We start from the raw sequence: 24,008 nt of genomic DNA on the forward strand, positions 1-24,008 counted from the left end.
CTCAGAGTCAATATGGCTGGCAAGTTCCACCACCTTTCGTCCTTCCACAGTGCTCAGGTAGAGTTCATCCTCCCGGAGATCTGCCAGTGTGTCCCTAGCAAAATAATTGTCATTGGCGAGGATTTCCTCCTGTGGCTTCATTAGAGCACCAAATCTTAAAGGAAATAGATACACAATCCTTTAATAGAAGATCCCAAATGTCTGACAAAACATTGTCGTTAACTCTTTATTTTGATATTTTCATATGTTAACTTTTAAAAAGATTATCCTGGGAAGAGACACTTCTGTTTAATCCCCTAAACATTTGCCAAAATATTCTTAAAATTCACATATTGCCTTGAATAGAGGAATATCTTTTATTAATATTAATTGAATTTGAATTGAAAATATTATAACCACTTTAAATTTAACTAACCAAAATGTTCACATTGATAATATGAGAAAGCTTGAAAATGTGTACTGTAAGTTCCCATACTTTTGTAAATGTCAAGTCAGGGATAGTTTCCCATTCAAATATAAGTAATTCTCATTTAAATGTTTATTAAATTACATTTCAAACTGAATTTACATGGTGTATATCTAGTTGTCACTGTCGGATCTTATCAGATCTTGAGGTCGGTCATGGCAACTGTTTTAACTGTTGAAATAAATTTGGATATACAGACATGGAGATAATGAACATGGTTGGGGAAGTAGCCCCCCCCCCCCCCCCCCCCCCGATTGAAGGACATGAATTTACAACAAATGTGCATTTATAACAGCATGCTCATGAGACATTGAACAGCACAATGCACTGTGCTAGATCTCTTTCCAATTATTAACTTTTTTTCCCAGTTTAATTTTTTATAAGATCTCTGACCCTATCAGTTTCAACAATGGGGATAGATATAGAGATGAGGAGACAGTGTTTGTAGCATTGATCTTGGGGGAGGGGGGCCCGGGGGGTCTTATATCCTACATATAAAGTCTTGGGTAATCTTAAAGTGATCATTTCACTTTGTTCTGATTTAAAAAAATCTCATTTTGGTTCTTGAAAATGGGCTAAACATTAGGCTTATAGTGTAAAAATACCATCCCAAAAGTTTCAAAGTATTATATCTACAGGATCAATTTTAAAACCTTGGAGATGTAAACCAAAGTTTGAAAATAATTGGGAGTTGGTTTCAATGACTATGTGTATAGAGCGAATCTGTTCAACACAACACAGTAACTCTAGATGAACACAGCATGACCTACATATAGTGTGTACAAGGTATATACTGAATGTACAGTGCAGCTAATAATAGCGTGTGTATAGGAGATACACACAGGAGGAGGCAGTCAACATAGCCAACGTACTTTTTGAATTGGAGAAAACTGGTCATAAGCTGGAACCCATCTACTAGACGGTTCTCAAAATCAAGCTAATAAATTGCTACTTGTATCTTAATTAGAGTTTTTCATCCTATATTGTGGTCTGTTTCAGGGTTTTTGAGGACAAATACAGGCACTCATACACATGTTTTGTCTCAGTTTGAGAATTTTTTTAATCAGCTGCTCACAAAGTTAAACGATCCCTTTAACATGTAATTGAAAATAGTTTTTAAAAATCACAAAGTTTTGCTTTGTAAATATTTACTGATTTTGTACCCCAAATATATCTGCTTGCTTGCAAAAATTATTATTTGGTTAACAGATCGAGACCGAATAGACAAAGCATGGAGCTATTAACCAAGACAAGAGGTGTAGGCCTATGTGGTTGAATCAGGGACAACTCGAGCCAAGTTGCCCCACCCAAATTTGTAAGAAGAAATTAACGAAACGGTTGGGACAACTTGGCCTGCAGTCCAAGATGTCCCTGGCCCCATGTGGTCAGTAGCCCCATTTTTCATTACGGTGTTAGGGGTCCAGTGTGTGGCCACCCCTACCCCAGTGGGCAGTCTTCTGTCATTTGGCGAGCATTTAAGCACCCTACTTTGTGACTAAGTAAACAAAATAAATAGGGCGTATCAAGTTTTATTCTAACTTGTAACTCGTTAGTAGGCATAACTTGTTACGTTAAGCATGTTAATATACTATTAGTAAGAGTAGGGCTATTATACCCAGTTCTTGTGTGTCAGGACGATCAATGTTAGAGAGTAATTTGGAAAAATTTACAAGCGAAGTTTCAATTTTTAATACAAAATGTTAGAAAATATAATCATGATTATAGAGATCAAAATAGAAGATGATTACAACTATTGAATGCATTATTTTAGTGTAATCCAAATCGAATTCCTTGCCTTTTTCACTCATTTCTCATCAATTACACATTTTCTTTCTGAGCCAATTTGAGTTGAAAAAAAAATCACCTGTCCAGCCAGAGGCAATGCCAAGCGCGGACACCGAGGCCAAGTCGCAATCACAGAATTCACAAATCCAGTTGTTGTCTTTGACAACGTCGTCGGCCAATCCAACACATTTTTTGTGGAACCATGCGATCGAGCAACTGGAACTTGAACATGAGATCAGCTCATCCGTTGACGGAGTTCTACACACACAAAACTGGTCGCTGGAATTGTCCATCTCCCATTCAGCTGGTTCCAAAACCAGATCTTCGTCTTCGAAATCATGAGCCGCCATGATTGCGAGATCGCGAGCCGCCATGATTGCATGAATTCGTGAAGACGGTGTGAAATGCATTATGGTTGAAAACACTACTGTGTAAGCGCAAACCCGAGCTGGCGACCACGTCGATCAACTTTCCTTCCTGATTTACGAGCGGCCTGTGTAATGTGCCGTGAGGGACCCTGCTGTGAGGGGATTAGCGGTGCCGCGCATGGGGCAAAGCATTTGAGAGAGTCAGATCTCCTTCTGTGTTTTATAGCTCCATGATAAAAGGGCTAACTGTATCCACTGCATCTGGAAAGAAATAAAGACACCATGAAAAAACCCTCTTGAGTGATCAGTGAATTTGTTTATTTTCAAGTATTTTCAACCATTGCTAGTGTGTACTTATCCCATTCCTTTAATTGGTGAAAACAAGAAATCCATTTACTTGTATTTCCTGTCTGAATTGCCATCATAGATATTAAAAAACAATCCCTTTTCCAAATGTGTTTGAAATTTTGCTGCCATGGTTATAGCATGTTATTGCCCAAAACCCAGGAAAGCTACTTCCCCAGTTTTTGTTCTTTTTAATACTCTTGAAACTTGACATAAACATTCATCTTGGGTAAAGATCAATATATTTCCAAGTCTGTTTAAAACTGCATAGGATGGGGGTAATGATCACCTTCAGTGATATTTCTAGTTATACAGGACTTCTTCATTAATTTGAAAGGGAAAAAAAGAAATAATTGATCTATTTTTACATTCATCACTCTTCCAAAGTAAACTGATTCTATTGTTGCAGCTCCCAGACCATAGTTTATGTTTTTCACTATAAAGGAAGTATTGACGTCAATGCATCCAGGTACACCTAAGGATGTGCATTGAGCCATGGTAGTTCTTTTCATCTTGGATGTTTTCTTTGTACCTTTTGGAGACACATCTTATTGTGTTTGGAAGTTATATTTACAGCCACCACCCTTCTGAATATAAAGCGCTTGATAACTAGTTTGATACTTTGCATTATTCTTCTTTTTTCTGGCCTCTAATCGGGAGTAAATCAACTGATCTGGGGGTTCCTTTTTTTTTGAAAGGTTTAATCTATTTTACCCACCCAATCTCCTATATGTATTTACCTATTAAAGAAGAAACTATCTCTTCCTTTTCTCCTTGAGGATAGTTAAGTTACCCTCTGAAATATCAGTCTTTATGAATGTATTGTACTCACTGGCTTGTTGCAACCCCCACCCATTTGCTACAACCTATATCCCATCCCATCTTGATAAGGTATTGCACACAATAGATTGATCCTGGGTGCAAAGGGTCATGTAGACTCTCTGCTAAATACGTAAGGGAATTCCCCTCGCGCTCTGTTGCACTTTGGCTATACTCCAGTTGAAGCAGAGAGCTATCATACTGAATCATTCATTTTGGATATGATTTTTGGTGGTGTAAACAGCTTAGGGAGGATCTTACCAAATAATGCTTTTGGTGGTGGAATCAAACTTTCAGAATGGCTATGAAGTTTAGTAACTGTCCTCATGAGGGGGAGAAATGTGAGGACTGTGGATGCCAAGACATTTCAGAGGCACTTGCTTATCAAGTAATTGTAACCAAGCATTTGTGTACAGACTGTGCTGAAAAAAGAGCCAGCAAAATCATTTCACGTGAAGACCCAGGCCACAACGACCCTTCCATTGGAAAGACCTTGTCTTTGAAATGTAAGCATTGTACTGTTGGAATCTGTAGTGCTTGCGAGGACATCGTCCTAACAGAGTTGGAGAAGCTATCTCTTAAGAAATCAAAGCCACTCAAAGACATTATAGATAAAAAATTGTTGAGTATTGTGAAAGAAATACAGCTTCCGAAGGACATCAAGCATCCTAAACTTTGTTGCATGACGGATGATGCACGAGTGATCATTGTTGATGCCGACTCTGGATCCCTCTATATCACTGATCTTGATAGTGGTGAGGTGAAGAACATTGTGCCTAATAGTCAAACAGTGGCTGTAAGTAATTGCACCACAGCGAACAGGAAGGAATTGATATTCAGCAACCTTGCGTCTGGACATCTCACACTCTGCGACATGTCTGGCAAGCCCCTCCTTGACATCCCCCTCCCTGGCCAAAAGCCGATGAAGGAGGTCTTTCTTGCGAAGACTGCTGGTGGCAAAGTATTGGCTGCCAGAAGAGGCGAATCAAGCCTGTACCTTGTGGATGCCCTTTCTGAAAAAACTGTTGGTGAGGTATCTCTCAAAGGAAAGAAAATCTCCAGAGGCATCCAGGCTGCTGCTTCTCACAACATCATCGTAGGGAGTGAGTGGGCAGAGTTCATTGTTGTGGATATCCATGGTCAACAAACTACGATCAAGGATGGGAACTGGTACCAGGCCGAGTGTGGGGTACATCCTGTGGAAGATCTGCTCTATGTGTTCTACACCATGTCCGGTGCAGACAACCAGACTGTCCATCTTGATGAGGTCACTATGCGAGGCGAGATCAGGAGGAAAAGATTCTTGTCTTTCAAATTGCATGGACCCTTGTCACAACCTTTGATCACCCCCAGGATGGAGATGTTGGTCTGTGATGGCAGGACCATTCTTGTCTTTGAGTAGGAGGGTATAGTTTGTTGAATTTCTTTTGATATCTTTGGAACTCTTCAGTGAATCCTACTGGAAGGAATGGGAACACATAAAGGGGAAAAGGATTGAGGATTAGAGGAAGGTTTTACTATGTGTACATTGTATATGCAGCAATAACTTATTGCTGCCTATACAAAGTTAATGTACCATTTTCAGCAACAAAAAACATTGCCTTTTAGTATTTGCATTCCTGATTTTTTGTTCAGCGTGAAATTGGACCTGGCATGTTTGTCACAAAATGTATTTTACAATTTGGAAAAAACACTTTAAATTAATTATAATGATAATACACCCATCTGATCATGTATATATTCCAGAAATTGCAGAAAATTCTTTGATATGGGACCTTTGAGAATTGCACTTCACACACCTCTTACAGAATAATAATTTGTCAAATTGAAATTTATTTCCATTTTTTGTAACTATGTATATTCTATGAAATGTCAATCAATTCCATTTACTAGTAATTTGTGTCCATGCACTCCTTAAGAATAAAATTGAAGAAATGTTAAGAGCAACTAGTTTCATTGAATAATCTGTTTGTGCAACTTTAAATATTTGTCACGACACCTCCTAATATTATCCCCAAAATCATGTTCAGTTTTTCTCTTTTTTAAAAGATATTTCCTTGTTTTATGACTCTGTAATGTGTAAATTAAAAGAAAAAAAATGTCACTGATTTTGAGGTAATTTTTGTTCCTGAGAAGTAAATAATGAAAGTCTGCAGCTTCCAGTTGTGATTCTTATTCTGAATTTAAAAAGAAAATCACCTGAATAGTGATTTTTGTTACATTATCAACAGGTGTTCTGCTCCCATGCTTAAAAATAATTGGCCTCTATACACTTTTATTCCTGCAAAATTCCTTGCATCTTTTGCAGGTGCAGTTATCAAATCTTTCATTTGTAACAATCTTTCATGTTACTTGCCAATTCCTGGTAGATCCCTGAACTTGCTGGTGCCCTTTTAAAAACTTTTTACCCCCTATCCTCGGCATACCACTAGTCAAATATGTTCATTAAAAATGCAATATCTCTTTTCATTATTTTGCACATCTACTACTTTCGTTTTGATATTAACATCATCTCTACCTTTCATATTGATTATGATTGGAATGCATTATTCCATCCCACAAAGCAGCTTGATACACGTAGTACAATGCTTGGGTGTGTGAAAGGGACTTTTATTTTCAGGCTTCGTTAGATGTATATTGTTCATTTCATGGCTGTCCCAGATTCCGAAGTTCTTTTACAAGAATCATCAACAGAAATTCAAAGTCCAGGGCGATGTTGCATAAAAGTTATAATCAATATTTATGATTGATTGTGATTTCTCGTACATGGTTTGTTGTAGACTTGTAATGTACTATTGATTGCATATTTCTTTAATACCGGGCCCAGATGTGTAAAGAAAAGTGTAAGATTTCATCAGATTATTTCAGAGCATTTTGGTGTTTCCTTTGATACTGTTTACTGCATACTATACTATACTTTTTTTTCTTTTTTGTTGCCTTTTTTTTGTTGCTTTTTTTTTCAATCGTTAGATGTGCATGGGAGCAATTCAAATTTCAGACTTGTAAGGCAATATCTGTTTTGTGTGGGTTTTTAGAGTCCTATTTGGGAGTGACTTTGATTGATTTGTGCCATATAGCGTTCTTTAGAAAATGACTTACTTTTCACTTATGGAAAAAAATTCAACCTGTTCACTACAATTTGAATCAAAAGCAAATCATTACACCAATCAAACCTTTTTTTTAAAGAAAATATATGTAAAAGGTCAATGAAAATTGAAACTAGATTTTTTTTTACTAAATAGCTAGTACATGTGTTCTCTCTTCAAATCTACAAACTAATACACTTTGTCTTTGATTCATATTGAACAGGATAGGCAGTCACTGTGTCACAGAAACCTTATTATACACATGCTTGATGTGACATGACAAAATAAATCATTTACAACTAAAAACTTAGAGAAATCAATGCTGTCCAGTATTTTTTTTAAGCTAAACTAAAGTAGTTGCAGCAAATGCTGATTTTATGAGAAATCTTTTAGGATCAAGGTTAATTGTCACTATATCGTTGTAGATCCTGTATGTTCATGTGAATCTAACTTTGTGAAATCATAAAATGTAAACTTGTGGTAAAGCAAGCACACTAAAGATTGTGAACACAGATGAGCACATGTGCGAATGTGCATCATTATTATTGCTTGGAAATAAAGATAATCTGCTAAGAATACCATGCTTATTTCGCTAATTTCTCAGCAATTGCACGTTTCATAATTATCTGACATAGATTTTTGTATTTATGCAAACACTTGGTGGTCATTTGATTGGATAATGTTTTTTTTTTTTTGGTTCTTGTTTCCTTGAAAACCAGATCATATTTCTACAGCATGATTTCACAATATTCATGGAAGTTTCTTTATCATACAGGCATGAATTAATTCCACACACACAATGGCATTAGGGGTATTGCAACATGGTGCTACCTGGGAGATTGAAACAGGGGGGGGGGCAGTCTATGCTTCAATTCCAGTATGCTTGGTGTAAATATTTACTCAGATTGGAATTAGAGTATTTCCCTTTTCAGTACCACATTCTTTAAATCTCTTTCAGGTTCTTATGTTTGCACAAGAACTCCCCCATTGAATGATGTGAAGTTTATTTCCATGCTGTGTAATCAAACAATTGATCATAATTTTATATGGTGTTAAAGGGATCGTTTAACTTTGTGAGCAGCTGATTTAAAAAATTCTCAAACTGAGTTGAAACGTGCGTATGAGTGCCTGTATTTGTCCTCAAAAACCCTGAAACAGACCACAATATAGGATGAAAAACTCTAATTTAGATACAAGTAGCAATTTATTAGCCTGATTTTGAGAACCGTCTAGTAGACGGGTTCAGCTTATGACCAGTTTTCTCCAATTCAAAAAGTCCGTTGGCTATTTTGACTGCCCTATGTTGTGTGTATCTCCTATACACACACTATTAGCTGCTCTGTACATTCAGTGTATACCTTGTACACACTGTATGTAGGTCATGCGGGTGTTCATCTAGAATTAATGTGTTGTGGTGCACAGATTCCCTGTATACACATAGTCATTGAAACCAACTCCCAATTATTTCAAACTTTGGTTTACATCTCCAAGGTTTTAAAATTGATCCTGTAAATATAATACTTTGAAACTTTTGGGATGGTATTTTTACACTATAAGCCTAATGTTTAGCCCATTTTCAGGAACCAAAAGGAGAATTGTTTAAATCAGAACAAAGTGAAATGATCACTTTAATTGTGGGTCTTGGAGGAAGTTTACTTGTGTATTTTGGACTCAGATGATGATCTCATAAATCATTTTCTGTAATTATTATTTCAATGTTTCAGATCCTTGAGCAGATTTGATTTTTTTTAATCAATATGCTCTTTGTCTAACATTTCAATAAACTTTCCCCATGGATATCCTTTTTAGAAAAAGAAAGTATTATCTGATACACTATTCTAGCCCACAAAAACGAATATCAGTTATATTGCCAGTGTATTTTTCTTCAAATGAGGATTTTATTCTGTCATGTATAACAGAATACGTTCAATGAACATGATATGCATCTGTATACGGGCCTGGAAATACAAAAATACATGCTCATGTTTATTTATTTGAGAGCATGGTTGCCTATATGTTAAAGCACTGCTGTTATTGCTTATCATACTTTTATTACTTAAAGTAGCCAAGGAAGTTTATTACAATGTAATATTAGCAGTAGTAGTAGTAATAGTAGTAGTAGTAGTAGTAGTAGTAGTAGTAGTAGTAGTAGTAGTAGTAGTAGTAGTAGTAGTAGTAGTAGTAGTAGTAGTAGTAGTAGTAGTAGTAGCAGTAGTAGTAGTAATAGTAGTAGTAGTAGTAGTAGTAGTAGTAGTAGTAGTAGTAGTAGTAGTAGTAGTAGTAGTAGTAGTAGTAGTAGTAGTAGTAGTAGTAGTAGTAGTAGTAGTAGCAGTAGTAGTAGTAATAGTAGTAGTAGTAGTAAGCCTGGTTGTTGTTATTGCTGTTGTGTATCTTCCAAGTTCATATATGCAATTTGTGTTTCAGAGGTAGAGTTTTAAGATTTGCTGAAGTGATTAACAAGAATTATTACACGATGTACTTTTGGAACAGTTCTATCACTGGAATACTTTGAAAATTATTAGTGTGAGTAGTTTTATGCCAATATGCAAAACGATGAGTGTTGGTATTTTTACAAGGTAGGGATTTGGACCCTTGTTATTTTTATAAACTCCTCATTAAAAAGCCATGACTGGTCATAATAAGTAGTACCACAACCAGTCGTAAGTAAATCTATGTGCTCGTCATGACCAATTCCTGGTCATGTCTCACATACACATGTGTAACAAATCATCTGATTTTAGGATCCACCGTGTCACCTTATCAGTGTTTGTTGATTTGAATAAAGAAATGTTGTTATTTTTGTGTTTAACTTTTATTTTAAGTAATATATCCTGTATATTTGTGTAAATAACTCAGGTCTGAGAAAATGTATTATTTTGTATCTTTCTGATTTTCAATATATGTGCTTTATATATTTTTATGATAATGATATTTGTTAACATCTTCATTTTTGAAGCTGGTGATTTTATGGGTCATAATCATTCTTTAGTGGATGTTGCATGCTCTCTAAGAATTGTGTTTTGTTTTATATTCAGTATGTATGACATTCATACATTAAATATCAGCTGTGTTTATAGTTTGGATATGTATATGTTTAAGTAATATATCCTGTATATTTGTGTAAATAACTCAGCTGGTCTGAGAAAATGTATTATTTTGTATCTTTCTGATTTTCAATATATGTGCTTTTTATATTTTTATGATAATGATATTGGTTAAAATCTTCATTTTTGAAGCTGGTGATTTTATGGGTCATAATCATTCTTTAGTGGATGGTGCATGCTCTCTAAGAATTGTGTTTTGTTTTATATTCAGTATGTATGACATTCATACATTAAATATCAGCCGTGTTTATAGTTTGGATATGTACCGCCAGACGATCCTAAAAAATGCCCCATTTTTATTATTTTTTTTAAAACAAAACTGCTTTACTGTTACTCTGGATTATCTGTTTAAAACCCTCACTCTTAAAAAAATAAAAAGATAAAAAGGGGTAAATCACTCTTTGCATGCTGAATTAATTTTGGGGATTATAATGACAGTTGTTTCCATGTTATTTTCTTTAAATCAAAATTTCCATATTGCACCATTGATACTTATTATTATTTTTCAATCCAAGAACTATTGTCTTTAATTAGCTTATCAAATATGAAGTTAGGGGAGAACACTAATTATTACGGATGTTGAATTTTATTGTACGAATGTGCAAAATTGCAACATCAGCGAGCAAAGGGTTAAAAGGGACGGTGATTGACAGTGTTTCTCATAAGACTAGAAAACGCGGTCACTCCTTGGCCATTCTCCACCCTTTTCTACACTTTTTGTTTTCATAGTGTTGTACATTATAACTTTGCAAAGGTGTCTTATATTTTCATATTTCCTTTTCAACAAAAATATAATCTTTTCATTTTATTTGCATTCAGTATGACTCTGATATTTTACTCGAAAAATTGGTTAAACAGTATGGATCAGCCATTTGAATGGGAATTAATAAAATGTCACATGAATTCCATATTGTACTCATTTGATTTATTGATTGATTTGTTTTTTGTCATCAATGTGATTTAAGTCCTTGATTGATTGAATGATGAATTGCTATATTGCTTTGATTACTTGAATTGTTTGATTGGCTTATGATTTATTTGATTATTATTTTATTTATTCAGTGTATGATTTATTGATTGACTCAATGAATGAATTCATTGATTTATTGAAATCTTATCAATGTGATTTAATTCCATAATTGATTGAATGATGGATCGAGTTTTTTTTTTGACTGGTGTACGAGTTAATTACATAATAAAGTTATGATTGGTTTCTTGAATTGTTTGACTAAATATTGATGCAATAATATTGTCTGATTGATTGATTGATTGATTTGTTTAATTTTATTTATTTATTTATTTATTCAATGTATGATTTATTTATAGGTTGACTTGATGAATAGATGCATTGACTCATTGAATTCTTATCAATATGATTGAATTCCATAACTGATTGAATGATCAATTAGTTTTAATTATTAATATGTTGACTGGTGGGTTACTAGTCATTACTTGATCGTTTTGAATGACTGAAGATTGGTGCTGTGATTGATTGAGTGTTTTCGCTTGTTTTTTTATTGATCGATTCAATGTATGATTTATTTGACTTGATAAATACATGCATTGAATGAATGATTGAATGATTTGATTGATTGATTGATTGATGGATTGATGGAGGGAGGGACTGTGTTTGATTGATTATTTGAATAGTTGGTTGATATTGGATTAGTTGATTGATTGTCTCATTAATTAATCGATAGTTGGTCGGTTTGTTGTTGTGAATATTGATTATCTGAGTAAGTGGGTGTTATGATTGATTTTATTGATATTTACTTTAGTCGGATGATTGCTAACTCGAATTGTTCAGTTATTAGATTGGGGGGCCTAGGCCTATATAGAATGAAATACCTAATTATTTATATAGCTGATACAAAATTCTGTGTTATTCTTGTTTTAAAGGTCTAAATTTACTTAAATTACTTCATTTTTCTTGTATCATGGATCGGGGGTTATTTCATAGATTCACTCAACTTCTGTTGTATATACGGTTAAACATATTTAATCTCTTCAAATCTGATAATTATTTTAGTCCGCCGTTCTTAAAGTTATCGTTATTTCTCGCGATCGCTAATCAATTCCTTTGCCAAACATTAATTTATACAAGACCATCAGTGGGCAAAGTCTTAACACCCCGCTCATCAAACTAATAGATTATTACGCGTCTATTTTGCTCATTGGGGCCCTGTCTTACTAAGAGTTTAGATTAATCCAATTGGTTTCAAATACGGAAAGCCATTAATGAACTAATTATTCATCTAGGAGGCCACTGCCCTGGAGTAACAAAAGGGAACACAATAAGACACGCGTGATCTGGACGTTTTAAATCATATTTTGATGCTATTGGCTTTCCATATCTGTGATTGATAAGCTTATCAGAGATCAAACCTAGCACATACACAAATTTTTCATCCCGAATCTTCATGCTATAGTTCAAGACGGATCACTATAAAGTCTTCGTATTAGTGGTTTTGCGCACATCGAACTGGTAGGGGTATACTTACGAATCGGAAGTATTCCAATTGCAGCTAAAAGGGATTGGAAAGTATCAAAAATCATGGGCTATGATTTGAAGAAGAAAATTGGAGATGAGTGGGCAGATGCCAAGTACACGTAAGTTTAAACATTAAATTGTTTTGCTTTATTGGATATTTTCATTTTGGGCTAGAATGTGGAATATTATAAAGAAAATAATAGCAATCCCCATTTAGTCTCATTTTCATTAGGCCTATACCCAGATGATCCCATTGGAAAAGAAAAGGACAAGTCCACCCAAACAAGAAGTTGATTTGAATAAAAGGATAACAATCTAACAGACATGGCACTGGAAGTTTCATCAAAATCGGATAACTTAAGGAATTGTTGACACTTTGGAGTTTCGCTTAATTTCACAAAATAGTTATGACATCACCCACTCACGGTTTATTTTGTATTTCATGATATAAAATATGAAATATCTTAATTTTCTCCTCATTGTCATGTGAAACAAAGATTTATACCTCCTTGATTATGTGGAATTACCATTGATTTAAAATTTTGTGGTTCAGTCAAGTTGGTCCTTATTGCCAAACTTGTAAAAATTTAAATGTATATTTCAAACAATGAAATCAAAAGATATTGTGAGTGAGGGACATCATAGAGTATCTCATTTGCATATCACTGAGTTGTTCATATAACTGTTTTGTGAAAAATAAGCGAAATTTTAACATGTCATTTCAACTTTCCTATTTACATCCGATTTTGTTGAGATTTTCAGCTTTATGCTTATTTGATTTTCTTTTGATTCAAATTAACATTTTCAGGGGTGAACTTGACCCCCCCCCCTTAACTACTTATCATTTTGTACTTTGTCAAAAGAAAACTTAATTCATAAACAGTAACTGGTTGATTTTAAACGAAATTGGTATAGCCTATCTGGAAATTACACAACATAGTAAATGGACTATTATGGCAATTACACCAAGTTCTTAGACGAACCGGTTATAGACGAAATGGGGTCTGCCCATGTGGCAGTTTACCAGCAAAGTAAACTTTTTGTACTTTGTCAAAAGAAAATTTAATTCATAAACAGTAACTGGTTGATTTTAAACGAAATTGGTATAGCCTACCTGGAAATTAGACAAAATAGTAAATGGACTATTATGGCAATTACACCAAGTGCTTAGACGAACCGGTTATAGACGAAATGGGGTCTGCCCATGTGGCAGTTTTACCAGCAAAGTTTCAATCCACAATGGACGATAGCTGATATCAATAAAAAAAGATAAATATCATTCATCAATATTCAGGATCTTCTCACTATACAGGGATACTGATTTAAACGAAATTGAAATGTCTTCCTTTTTTCAACATATTTTGGACCATCGAACTTATAGTTTTTGCCTTGAAAAGAGCACATTCTTGATGAATTTTCTACACGCTTGGGATGATTTAAACATGATTATATAAGACTTATTTCATAATAATTTAAAGTCAAGTATAACCGCCAACACTTTACCAAATGTAGTTAGAAATTATTTATTGACGGTTATTGAGGGTTGGTAGTCAAGGTTTTAACTTGTTCAAAATTATCTTTAATTCACATAATCAATTGAAAAAAATACACCTTTTCCTTTCTCTGAAGTGAATAAGAATAAATAGGTGCCCAGCTGACAATGTTTACTGAAAGAATGTATACCACACTGTATTTATAGATTAACTAATAAATACCTCAACTAAATAATTTCCTAACTAATTGATTAGTAATACCTCAACTAACACTCTGAAGAAAAAAAATGTACTCACATTGGAATAAGTATGTCAGATAGCCACGTAATAAAATTCCTATTGAAGATTGAACGTTTCCTTAAAATAAATGCACAAGTCTTATTGAAATGAATTAAGTATAATCTATTCATTTTGAGAAGAATCTTCCATTTTTTCAAATTATTTTTTTTAAATACAAATTCTATTAACTGCTCCTTGATGGTATCTATTCAATTTCAAATGGATTTTTTTAGAGAGTATAATAATTATCTAGGTTATTATGGATGCTCTGTGAATAGTGAATTAGGTCTGAAATGAGACCCTTTGTGTTTACCAGAATCTGATCAAACCTCGAATTTGAAATTATAATAATGAAATGCAAATCATTAAACGAAGAAAAAAAAATTTGAACAAACTGGAATAAAATTATGAAGTCTTAACCAAAATGGCTACGTTATGTCATCGCATTTATGGTTTAGGCGAGGTTAAGGGCGTGTTATAATTGTTTTAGTTGATCGTAAATGATCATAAACGTTCATAAATTGATTAATTGCCATGATAAGATGGGGTTAATAATTAATTTGAAGAAGTTAAGTACTTTATTCATTAGTTTGCTTCTCACACAGCTGAAGAATAGGGAACCTACTAATAATCGTCGAATTAAACGGTGGGTATCGCAATGAACTCAAAGTTCATTAATCATCTTTATTGTCCATGCTGTTGCCAAAAGCCATTGTTTATTTTCTGTGTAGTTTGAACATCTTTTGGGAATATTTCCATTTCCTTGTTCTGAATTTTGTTGAAGTTCACAACTCAGTTAACTGGTGTTGTTTCTTTTTCAACATTTATGAATATGAATACCACATCCATGACATCAGACAATGATTGGTATTATTGTATGTAATGTGTATCTGAGAAAAGAATTTTCGAAGTACCAAAGGGAAATCTTTTATTATGACACCCTCCCCTCCTTCTCCCCGAGTTAAATCACCTGACCATTCCTCTTGCCATGCATTGCAGGTCTCATTTTCTCGACCTTTACCACCCCCTCCCCGAGAAAGTAGCAAAATAAAACAAAGTGAAGAAATTATGATAAAATCATGAAAACAAAATGTAAAAGGTGGAGGGTGCAGGCGAGGAATGAACAGGTGCGAAATAAGAGAGAGGGGGCGGAAAGGGGGGGGGGGAGCTGGTCAAGAATTGATTTTTTTTTTAAAGTTTGAATACAATACATGAACAAGTTTAGATTTCAGATGTCCTTCCAAATATATAAATCAAAAAAAAATTCCAGTTATAGAAAGTTCAGAAAGAAAACCTGAAGAAGTTACAAAACAAAAACAATAAAATAATAAAAACAAACATGGAAAAGGAAATGGAGCAAGTAGGCTCTAAATATTCCTACAGAAAACATGCATGGAGTTTTCATGTTTATTTTGCTTGATCTATCACAATTATCCTTCTTCGATCTCCCCCTCCTATAGACTTAGCCAGAGGAAACCATGGGAGATCATCACCGCCCTCTTCCTCACCGTCCTCCTCATCGGTAGCGTTGTCATGGCATTCATCTTCACGATCGTAGCACCACCCGGTGTCCTCGGCGACAGCAGCAGTGGTAGTGCGTCTATCGCTCGGCATCGCCTCAGTGTTCAACAGCAGAGAGTACCCGCGCTATACAAGGTTCGTCTTTAGTTCATTTCATAAGCTATAGATGAGGTGTACTAAAGCACATTTCAGGGGGTGGATCAAAGGGATGGATGCCCCTGTAGGACCCCAAAATTTTAATAAGGGGCAGCGCCACAAGGGCCCGAATTATTGAAAGGAAAAATAAAATTTCCATATTTCATTTCATTTTTTAAAAAATCGGTTCTTTTTGGGGGTTGGGGTATAGAATTGACCTTTAATGATTCTTTTTGTCTATAGTTAAGCCATCTGTTGCAAACGAAAACAATGTTAGAAAAAAATGGTCAAATGAACATGGAAAAGAAAACTGTCTTTCCCTCCCCATTTCTGAATCCGCTACTGCTTTCCACCCCTAAACTTTGATATTCTTACAAACGATTTATAACAAGAGATGGAAATGGGTCCTATACACTAGCGTACCTAAGGGGGGCAGACTGCCCCCTTGACGAATCACAACTCATGCAGGGGACGTATCCCTGCCCCCCCCCCGACGAGTCACAACTGATACAGGGGACGTGCCCCCCCCCCCCTTTGAGAAGCCTAATTAATAATTTGTAATGTAAAAATGCAATAAAAAGAGACGTGTACCCCCTCTTTTTCTTTTTTTTTTGCTTGTCATATTTTATTCGCGGACGAAATATCCTCCACAAAATTTGCCCCCCTTATGGAAAATCCTAGGTACGCCAGTGGTGCTATACCCCATGAAGAAGTTTACCTTTTCTTCACATCGTAATTTTCTTTGCCAAGATATTTCCTAGAATATCTATTCGAAATGATCTCCTTTTATTATGCTATGTTTGTTCCAGCACCCCCCCCCCCCTGCATCCCTTTAATTTTTACGTACATGTATGTTAAAGTAGAGCAGAACGCAAAAATGGCCTGTCCTCTAAAATAAAATGATTTTCAAAATAAAGATGTCAATATCAAAAGTTACCTTCTCTTTCAATTGAAATTTATCTTGCAAAACATGAGTTTCAAAAAGTGTTTCGTAAAAAAGTCATATATTTCACTAGATAATAACCTTCGTGAAAAATATGTCATACTATTTTATGTCCGTCTTAACAAATTGTTGTGCACACTAACTTTTGTTTTATTGAAATTTGAGTTAATCATAATCAGTATGGCCATCATTCTTTCCAATGTGTTACTTGTAATGGGACAAAAGAGTTAGTAAAGAGGTTTTTCGAATTTCACTCTTTAATCAATTTGTAATAACTGTTTATATTTTGTTATACATTGTGCTACTTTTTATAATTTCGGCAAGGGTACATGGAACATGAGGCCCTTTGCATGCACAAAAAGTTGCAAACAAACGAAATTCAAAATCAATCATAAATTGTTTTTCAACCGATCAGAAGCGCGCATTGTGAACTTTTCTGAATATCATTTGAACGCGCCACTCTTTTTTTGCCACAGACCACAGAGCTCACAATTATGAAATAAATACATGATTTATACCGATCATTATTCTTTCAGCGTTCTGTGGAAGAAAATCCCAACTCGGCTCCAAAGTTTGCCAGTGCTTCAGGAATCGATGATGCTGTCAGCTGTGTTGAAATTGGAAGGTGACTTGCAGCCTTTTTTTTTTTGCTTGGAGTAAATTGACGATTTCAAGTTCATATTAAATTTAGAAAAATCAACAGTATACTATTTTGCCATTCTCTTCTGTGAAATATATATATATAATTATATATTATTTTCCAATACCAGTATATAGTCGGATTCATCATAATAAAATTATTTTGTTTTTAATTCTCTCCTCCGCTCCCATCCTTTTTTGGTGTTATTGTTTATGACGATAATTTATCATTCTCTGGGAAAATTGTGAATGTTATAATAATTTGGCAGTAAATCATATTTGTATTGAATGATAATTTTTAGTCCATATTTATTCATGCATTATGTTTGTTTTGTAATGAAAAAATGTATTATATAAATGATATGAATGCAGAAAGAGCAGTCAAATCAAATCAAATTGATAAAGCAATTAAAAATTGCAATTATTTATGTTGATTATGGTTGATTTTAGTTTTAGTAATTATGTCCTCGGTGTTGAGAGAATTCATCAACTTTACCATGTTTTTTCTATTATCATCCTTGTTTGTAAAATGAAATTCATCTTTCAATTTCTCATAGAGATTATAAATTACATGCATTTACAACAGATCTTTTGTCTATCAAGACCATGTCTCAGGGCCCTAGCAACGATTTTTTTTTATTGGGGTGCTGATGTAAGCTTGACAAGCAAAATACAAAAAGGTTTCACTAAAATTGAAGGTCAATTTTGTTACATTTATCATTTTTTTCACACCTACCAGAATTCCAGGGGATGCTGCTATGGAAAATAATACACCGCAACACCCTCGCGTCCCAGGGTCTTGTCATGTCTATTCCTATAATTTCTAGATAAATCATGTCAAAGTAGGCTTGTATATACGCAATCTGTCTTAAAACTATCTAATATGTCTACACTGCTGTGATGTTTTTTTTCCATAGTACGATGATGAAGAAGGGTGTTACTTCGTCTGAAGCCGCCAAGGAAATTATCGTTTGTCTTGGAAAATTGTCGATCAGTGATATGGGTAAGTCCTACACCAGCGAAAGACAAGAATGTGTGTTTTAATGAACCAGAGTGCCACTCTACAGATAATATTACAATCGACGAGAAATATCTATATAGTGCCAAATATGAGCCACAGTTTGTTATTGATATTGTTATTAATATTATCATTATTATTATTATTATTATTATTATTATTATTATCATTATTATTATTATCATCATTATTATTATTACTATTATTATTATTATCATTATTATTATTGTTATTATTATTGTTGTTATTATTATTATTATTATTATTATTATTATCATCATCATCAGTAGTGTTATCATCATTATAATCATAATGATCATAATTGTAATTTCATTTATTATTATCAATGTTATCGTAACATCATTATTCATCTTCTTTTCGCAGACACCATCGTAAAATTGGAAGAAGAATTGGCATCTGCACTATTCACTGGTAAGGAAATAAGCTCACTTAAAAACATTATCAAAAGATTTCTTCATTAAAAATGAACAACATGACGGGAGATAAGAGAAAAACTGAATAATGAGAAAAGGATAACTTACAAAGAAAGAAAGTAGGAAAGATGGGTAATGATAATAAAGATCATATTACTAGTTATGTTAAAATGAGAAATCAGTATAGACTGGTGAAAAAGAAAATAGGAGAGAAAGGGCGTAACATGCAACTTAATTAGAGGGGGAGGGAAGAATGGGAAATAATGAATGAAAGATCGAGAGGGCGGATAGAGATGATAGTGAAAAGATGGGATTGAGAAAGGATTATATTAATGAAGATATATGCTGTAAAGAGAGAGATATTGAGAGAGAAAGGTAAAAAGGATATGAGAGGTTTCGGGGAATAGAATAAGATTTTTTTGATAAGATATTTTTGGAAAAATTTAATCATGTTAATTAAGTCGCCCATTCCATAATAGCTACATTACGCCGTGATTTTTTTAATGTACAAGTTATAGATATCACAAATATATCACCACAAATGTATAGATGAGGAAAAAAGTCTCATGACCAAAAAAAGCATACATAGAAGAAAAAGAAAAGAAAATAAAAACTATGAAATGGGATTGTTATTTTCTTTGATGTCAAAATCTAATACAAACTTAGATGTTCATTTTGAAAAAGTAAAATATCACTCGCTCACGACTTTTAACAATATAACAAAATGTTCTGCCTCTTTAAAGTTTTTTTCATTGTGCCACTGCACTTTATGCTATATCATTCCAAATGTACATGTATATAAATTGATTATTAAGTATTATTGAGTCGAATCTATTTACTCAAATCAAAATATACCATTCTATCTTTTCAGGTGACAGAGAGGCTGCCGTAGATATCCTCCAAAAGATAATCCAACATGACGTCATCAAGGAGCCGAGATTCGCGTGAAAACAATGAAATTAATAAAATTATATCTCAACTTTTTCTATTGCATTTTATACATGCTTTCTCATATCTTATACAAAATATGTAGAGGATAAAAACGAAAAGACTCGTTATTTTTCGACTTGTCGTCGCGACACTTAAGTTAAAATAAAAATCGACCACAAGAACGCAGATGCATGTACATGTAGCATGAGTTTTTTTGCAATTATCATGATTATAAGATGATTTACAGCTCATACTCCATAGCGAGACAAACTTTATTGAAATTTTGAGGCGCATGATTCTATCACTATATTCACATCATTTTCAGTGTTTTACGGTCGTGATTATCCAAAAGCGGCGCCGTATAGGGCTGTGGGGGAAGGGGCGATCACGCGGGCCTAATTCCCGCATGCTTTTCAGAGGAAAATATTAGAAAAAAATAGAAAAAAAAGAAAGGGAAACAAGAAAAATTATTAATGGTTGAAATTGTGGTCATGTAACTCTACATTATTCCTGATATTCAATTGAAAAATATGAAGTGGCGCCATGGTCTGGGCAAGACCACAAACTAATTTATTTTTTGTCTGTTTATTTGCGTTCTATATTTGAAGATTTGAATTTTTCGCAACGTGACGCAGGACAGATTCAAGAACAGAGTAATTGTATTGAAAATGTCCGTCAAACGATAAAGAACATCCGAGAGGTCTTTGTCAAACATTGGTGTAGCGGAAAAGTAGTTTTGTTATGTTTCGGACCTGACGAATTATTGCAAATATATAGCTCATTTGTTTACAGTCCGAGGCGAAACCGCTGTTTTGCTTCCCCCAATTTTCGACAAAGACTTCTTGGCTGTTCATTGTCATGGAGGTCGTTGACAATACATTTTCTACGTTTCCTTGAATCCGCAGAGCGAAAACTTCATCATTATGACCTAGCCCACTTTCCATTACGTCTATTCCTTGTTGTCCCATTCGTCTTCCTTTCCAAAGAGTATTCACCATTTATGTACCTCTTGAAATGACATCACATAAGCGTTCGCCCGTAGCACCGCCCCTGTTTCAAAGATTACTGGATTTAATATTTTTGAAAGATAATATGTTATAAATCCAGAGTACAATGCATTGAAATATTTTGGAGATTATGCATTCATTTTTTTCTTTCACATTTGTGTATACCCAGGATTAAACTCTCAGATGAAAATAAATTAATTCTAAAATATCGTATATTGTTTTGTTTTCAGTTTCGTTTGCTTTCACATTTTATTAAAAAAAATCAGGATGATAAACCTAGGCGCCGGAGAAAATGAAATTTTAGGCAAAAACTTTGCTTAATAACATTAAACAAGCTACATCTCTTTTTTCCTTTAAAGCTGTGTTAAAGAGGTTTCTTGTATCAAAGTATATTTGTAAGAATCTCACCTGCACGTGCACCCACACTCACTCACTACACCTGACCTTTTGCCATTTCCCCCTTTTTTCCTTAACATTTCAAATAATTATGTGACATTATTTTTATAGACCCGTGAAGTTTTCTCAACAATAATGTTCATGTAGCTCCCTTCCCCTGGCTGCTGTTCTCTCAAGCATTTTGCTTACGATAGCTGGCCACTGCATTTTGTTTTATTTAATATTGCTTGCATGTATATTATGTATGTAAATTATTCTTCTATTATGTAATTGTCACAATTTGTAATTCTATCATTTATTTTTGTATTTGTTTATATGCATTAAGATAACTGTGATTCATGTATTGAATTATCAATAAATGCAGAAACAACTGCAACATAAAAATGTAGGGGCCTACAAGGCATTTATCACGATTAAATGTATTTGTATTTCTGTGATTTATCCTCTATGTATCCTCCTCCACTCCTGATATTCACAAATCGAGGCAAAATTTTTCCGTATATATACCGTGTGACACCTCACAAATCCCCAATATAAGATCAAGTCCAACCCAGAATAATGTTGATTTGAATCACTATAGAAAAATCAAACAGCACAACACTGAAAATTTCATCAAATTCATTGATTGGAGTCATGCCTTACTTTTGCGCAAGTCAAAATTTATATCACTGCAAAGAATACCTACTGTTAAATTATCCAAGCATGAAGACAACATGAATATGGTATCAAATTGTTTGGATAAAGGTACTCTTTCCTGTCATAATTATGTAATAATTTGTGCTCATGTCATATTTCCCCCTTAAATTAGGGAACTGTCAGGTGTCAATATATATATTTTTTTTTGGGGGGGGTTACTCACATGGTAGAGTTCGTGTTACGGGAGGGGGTGTCCGATCGGGCCTGATGACGTTGTGTTAGTAGTGAATCAATATTTCAATATTTTAATATTATCTTTATATGCAATACTGATTTGATATGGCAAAGATGTTGTCGTCTTGTTCAATTGTGTATAATTATCAAATATTTGCTGAAAACGACAAAAATATATTTCGGTTGTTCGAGTTCGAAGCTGCTTGTATATAAATGTGAACTGAAACCGAAACCAAAACCGAAACGTAGTATAATTACTTCGTAAAGAAGTATTGGACCTGAACAAATGCGATTGGCGAATAACCGAGTGTTGGACAAAAGCCAAAACGCATTTCTTCACCCCTTTCTTTCCGTGTTTCTTTTTCTTTCTTTCTTTCTTTTTCTTTCCGTTTCTCTCTTTTCTTTATCTCCTTTATCTCTTCTCCCTCTCCCCTTTCTCCCTATCTCTCTTGCCCCTCTCCAGTCCTTTATCTGTCCCCCTTTCTCAACCTCTCTCTCAATTTTGATTACCTTGGTAACATTCATTTTTCTGTATCTTTTATACATTTTTTTATATTCCATTATACATCTAATGAAAAGCCATTGTACCATTTCTATCATGTTTGATGAAAAAACCCTCGTGATTAGATTAGCCATTTTCATAGCATGAAAACCTATGCAGAGAGAAAAAAAAACTGTTCATATAAAGAATTAGATGGGAATTTATATTCCTATAGTTGGGGTAAAACAAGGCGATGCCTTTTTACTTTAGGTATAAGGGACTATGATGCACTTTGGAAAATTTCAGTTTAATGTGACAGTCATGCTTGAAAAGATTTCTCGAACTGCTGTCTCTGATAACAACATATTAAATTTGATTATTTTAAAAAGGCGCCAATAGCCAGGCTTGCTCTTATTAATCTTAAGAAATACTCGCGAACTTTTCAGAACTGATGATTGCGGTATTCGTTATTGATGAAAATTAAGATTGATATCTGTGTACGATTGATTTTTTTTATCCACTGGAGAATGTGCATAAAAATTACCGATGGCGGCATTATCATTGATTATAATAACAAAAAATAATCATGAACATTTCAGATGAGGGCGGCATTTTTATTGATAAAAAATCATGATCAATATTTGTGTACTTTTCATGTATTTTTTTTTTTTGCACTAGAGAATGTGCATAAACATTTCAAGTGATGGCGGCATTCATTATTTAATTGAACTATCTGGTCAATTTCTAAGGACTGCCTTATTTCCCCCCCCCCCCCTTGAAAATGGTTTAATATTATTGTTGGAAAAAACATCAAATTTAATGAATTCGAAAGTGTGAGGAGAATGTATTCATTGACAGAAAAGAGAAAGGAAAGAGAAAGTGCGGATAGAACCGGGGAGTAAAACGTGAATGTATGCATGGAAGACGCATCGTTACTGAACTGATCGCGACGTATCGTCACCCCGGATCGTCACCCTGGGTCGGGTTGCCGAGATGAAGATCACGGGCAACCAAAGCTTAAAAGCAGTGGCGGATCCGGGCCGGATGTGCCCCCCCCCCCCCCTTGAGAGCCATGTTCGATATTTTTAATGTAAATATGCCGTTCTTATACAAGTGTGCCCCACCCCCTTTGAAAGTTACAGCATATATTTTTAATGGGTCGTTCATACACAAGTGAGGACTTTTTTGTATTGTCAAATTGTCCTCTGAAAAATGTACCCCCTTGGAAAATCCTGGATCCGCCCATGCTTGAAAGGGATTACCCTTTCATGACCACATGTCATTAGGTAAAATGATAGAAAGAAAACTCCGAGAAGAATCAAGTTGTTGGAGTTAAAATGTTCGACCTTCAATCCAGATCATCTCCAGGAACTGAGTCTGTACAAGAAAATAGGTTGT

At 34.3% G+C, this 24,008-nt stretch overlaps 1 protein-coding gene across 2 annotated transcripts; it reads left to right on the plus strand.

Annotated features, from left to right (window-relative positions):
* Nucleotides 1-11,840: 11,840 nt before the first annotated feature.
* LOC129274171 (uncharacterized) lies at nucleotides 11,841-21,677 on the plus strand. Of its 2 annotated transcripts, XR_010296299.1 has the most exons (7): nucleotides 12,147-12,583; nucleotides 15,697-15,892; nucleotides 17,372-17,460; nucleotides 18,392-18,477; nucleotides 18,877-18,924; nucleotides 19,798-20,180; nucleotides 20,274-21,677. XR_010296299.1 is itself a non-coding variant. In XM_064112362.1 (6 exons), exons 1-6 carry the CDS (start codon nucleotides 12,528-12,530, stop codon nucleotides 19,872-19,874), a joined length of 552 nt encoding a protein of 183 aa, XP_063968432.1. In that variant the 5' UTR covers nucleotides 11,841-12,527; the 3' UTR covers nucleotides 19,875-21,677. The 2 variants fall into 2 exon arrangements, 1 of the variants encoding a protein (XP_063968432.1); XM_064112362.1 differs by having other exon boundaries at nucleotides 11,841-12,583; nucleotides 19,798-21,677.
* The last annotated feature ends 2,331 nt before the right edge of the window (nucleotides 21,678-24,008 follow it).

The sequence above is a fragment of the Lytechinus pictus genome, chromosome 2 (genome assembly GCF_037042905.1).
Source record: "Lytechinus pictus isolate F3 Inbred chromosome 2, Lp3.0, whole genome shotgun sequence".
NCBI lineage: Eukaryota > Metazoa > Echinodermata > Echinoidea > Temnopleuroida > Toxopneustidae > Lytechinus > Lytechinus pictus.